Source organism: Asparagus officinalis, chromosome 3 (assembly GCF_001876935.1).
Source record: "Asparagus officinalis chromosome 3, Aspof.V1, whole genome shotgun sequence".
NCBI classification, from domain to species: domain Eukaryota; kingdom Viridiplantae; phylum Streptophyta; class Magnoliopsida; order Asparagales; family Asparagaceae; genus Asparagus; species Asparagus officinalis.
Window position 1 is genome coordinate 101255969 of NC_033796.1, and position 3722 is coordinate 101259690.

General features: G+C 41.6%; 1 protein-coding gene across 1 annotated transcript; it reads left to right on the top strand.

Annotated features, from left to right (window-relative positions):
* On the top strand, positions 3213–3670 carry LOC109832416 (ribonuclease TUDOR 2-like). The gene is made up of 2 exons (XM_020399788.1): positions 3213–3451; positions 3536–3670. The coding sequence occupies exons 1-2, from the start codon at positions 3245–3247 to the stop codon at positions 3653–3655; spliced, it is 327 nt and encodes a 108-aa protein (XP_020255377.1). The 5' UTR covers positions 3213–3244; the 3' UTR covers positions 3656–3670.

Below are 3722 nucleotides of genomic sequence, written 5' to 3' on the forward strand. Positions count from 1 at the left end.
AGTTTGATTCTCAACAAGTACTTTCCACTTCTTGAAAGTTTCGAACACCTCGCTTTTGCGCCTGAGAAAGTAAACCCAAACTTTCCTGGAAAAATCATCAATAAACGTTAGAAAATAAAGAGCACCACCTTTGGATGGAACCTGAGCAGGTCCCCATAAATCTGAATGGATGTAGTCGAGAGTGTCCTTCGTCGTATGTGAGCCAGTCGAGAAGCTGACCCGAGTTTGCTTCCCAAACACACAATGCTCACAGAAATCCAGTGATGATGTATGATCACCACAGAGTAAGCCACGTTTACTCAAAATAGTCATTCCCTTCTCACTCATGTGGCCTAAGCACATGTGCCACAACTGAGTAGTGTCTCTATCAGCATCAGAAGACACACCTGCAGAGCCTGTCATCGTACTGCTTTGGAGAACATAAAGATTGTTCACCTTACTACCTTTCATCACAACCAATAAACCCTTAGTAACTCTAAGAGCTCCACCTTTGCCAGTGTAAGAACACCCAATAGAATCCAAAGAACTCAAAGAAATCAAATTTTTCTTTAAGTCCGGGATGTGCCTTACATCTGATAAAGTTCTCACTATCCCATCATGACACCGAATGCGAACTGTACCAATGCCAACTGCCTTGCAAACTGCATTGTTGCCCATCAAAACTGATCCACCACTTATAGATCTGTAAGTAGTGAACCAATTTTTATTTGGACACATATGAAAAGACGCACATGTATCCAAGATCCATTCTTTATCGGAACGGCCATCCAAGGGACATACTGTAAGAACTGTCTCAGCAACAACGGCAGTATCAGCCTTTGCCGTATTAGCTGAATTTGAGGTTTCACCACGCTGGTTGTCTTTCTTCTTTAGAGCATAACATTCTGACTTGTAATGCCCTTTCTTGTGACAGTAGAAACACTCCACATGTTTCTTGTTTTGGACTGATCTGGACTTCGAACGATTTCTGGATTGCCCTTTATCACCCTCTCTGGTCTTCATTCTACCTCTGGCTAGCAGACCATCAGCCTGCTTATCGGTACCTCTCTCATTCAACTTTGTTCTCAACTCAGCAGAGTTCAAAGAGGCCTTCACATCCTCAAGACTTATGGATTCTCTTCCATACAACATAGAGTTAACAAAGTTTTCATAAGAGTTAGGCAAGGAACATAACACAATGAGAGCCTGGTCTTCATCATCAAGCTTTAGATCCAGGTTTTTCATATCCATGACAATTTTATTAAATTCATCAAGGTGTTCTTGAATGGGTGTACCTTCTTTCATCTTCAATGTGTATAGCCGCTGCTTCAGGTATAATCTCGTAGTAAGAGATTTCTTCAAGTAGAGACTTTCGAGCTTTGACCACAACCCCGCCGCCGTTTCCTCATCGGCAACTTCACGAAGCACATTGTCGGATAGTGACAATTGCAAGGCGCTGTGAGCCTTTTCGTCCATCTCTTCGATCTCGGCACTAGTCATATCTTATGGGTATTTCCTGTCGATAGCTTTAACCATGCCTTCACGTCGCAACAAAGCCTTCATCTTTATCCTCCATAGGCCGAAATTGTTCTGGCCATCAAAGATCGACACCGAGAACTTTACGGAAGCCATTGTAGAGGATTGAAAGCTGTCCTAGAACCGAGAAGCTCTGATACCAGTTTGTTGGAAAATTACCCACTAAACCAGAGAATAGAGAGACAACCACAAACATAATATTTACGTGGTTCGATCAAATTGATCTACGTCCACGGCAAGAGGGGGCTTTCACTATATTCAATCTCTCAAATACAACGTACATACAAAATTTTAGCAGACTCTCTTTTGTTTTTGCTCTCACTCACTCTCTGCTGGATTTCTTAGAGTTTTTGAGTGCATTCAACCGAGGAAGAGAGGGGGGCTTTTATAGGCTTCAATCCCTTCAATTTGTCAACAACGACAGGCTCCCCGTCTCCCTCATCAGCCGTAATTGCGGCTCTTGCTCCCCAATGTCAACAAGAGTGCTCTGGCACTTGTCAACAATTTTGGCTAGCCTCAACGAAAGAGACAACCTCTCCCCTCTCTCTTGATGTCAACAACGGAGGCCACCGAAAGTGCCAGCCTCAATTGTTGACTAACACATACAATAAGGAGTTTAGGCACCAACGCAACACAAAGAGTTTTTATGAGGTTTGGCTAAAAATGGGCAAAATGGCTAGATTGGTATATTTTTTAGAGGCTTGGTGACATGTTGGTATATTTTCTTTTAGTTTTGTCAGATTGGTATAAATTTTCAACTCCGGCGCCATATATGCCTTAAATTTGGCTGGAGTTACTGTTCCGGCCAGAGCTGATGGGATTTTTTACAAAAAAACCCTTAATCAAATACAAATCCCCCCCCCTCATCCTCATCCTCTTCAACCTCCCCCTCTCCCTCCTCCTCCTCCTCCTCCTCCTCTTCAATCTCCCCCGCGAAGTCAGCTCCCGCGAAGTCAGCTCCTCGCCGCTGGCGAAGACCATCAGTCCCTCGGTTTTGGCATTGAAAATCAATGCAGGAAACTGATGAATCTATAAGAGACCTTCCCCCTTCAGCCATCGGTGACCCTAATAATTTTGATGCACAAGCCTTCTTAGATGCAAACAGGGGAAAACCAATGAAAGCCATTGTTGAACAAGTTCATGATGGCAGTACACTTCGAGTCTATCTGCATCCGGGTTTTCAATTTGTTCAAGTTTTTGTTGCAGGAATTAATCCAGGTATTGTTTTGGTGGGCAAATTTTCCTTAAAAATTGTATGTTCTATATTGTATTGAGCTGTTGTAACTGATGGATATTCTCTTGGTCTTAAACTTAGGGGCTGTTTGGTTGGTTTCCTAAAAACCAAGAAAAGGAAATCGGTACAAGGAAATCAATAAATCCTTAAGTATGTGTCACATCATCCAATAATATACCTCCAACTCATCTCATCTCATCTATTTTCTTATTTTTAAAAACGAACCAAACACAAACAACCTCAAAACATCATCCAATAATATACCTCCAATTCATTTCCTTATTTTTTTAACCAACCAAACAACCTCAAAACAAGTTTTTAAAAAAATCACTCACATCATCCAATAATAAGGTGACAACTCATCTCCTATTCTATAATTTCCTTTTTTTTTAAACCAACCAAACAACTTCAAAGTAATTATAATAGAAAATAGGTTTCCTAAAGTTTGATTTCCCAGTTTTTTTGGCCAAACGAACAGGCCCTTAGGCTCCATCGATGGGCAGGAGAGCTGTGATTGAAACAATTCCAGAACCTGATGTAGCTACTGATGATGCAAACGGTGAATCTTCCGCTGATGCTCGGGCACCGTTGACATCAGCACAAAGGCTTGCTGCCTCTTCAGCGGTATTTACTGAAGTTTCACCTGATCCATTTGGGAGAGAAGCTAAACACTTCACAGAGATTCGGGTTTTAAACAGAGATGTAAGTGTACGTCCTCAGTTCTAAGCTGCGTTGACTATCTTCCTCTTTTTCTTCTCATCTTAGCTTTTCTTTTTGGATTTCTAGGTCCGTATTGTATTGGAGGGTGTGGACAAATTCAACAATCTGATTGGTTCAATAATTTATGCTGATGGTGATACTCCGAAGGACCTGGCATTGGAGCTCGTAGAAAATGTATGTTCATGATTTTGTTTCATCCTAATTGTTACGAGATTTGCTACTGTGACATAGCTAGCTAACGCCTGCTAAATTT

Excerpts from the sequence above, each read along its gene's own strand:
- LOC109832416 (XM_020399788.1), top strand. The coding sequence starts at position 3,245 with ATGGGCAGGAGAGCTGTGATTGAAACAATTCCAGAACCTGATGTAGCT. Across the intron at positions 3,452-3,535 it reads TTCGGGTTTTAAACAGAGAT|GTCCGTATTGTATTGGAGGG; the intron begins GTAAGTGTACGT and ends TTGGATTTCTAG.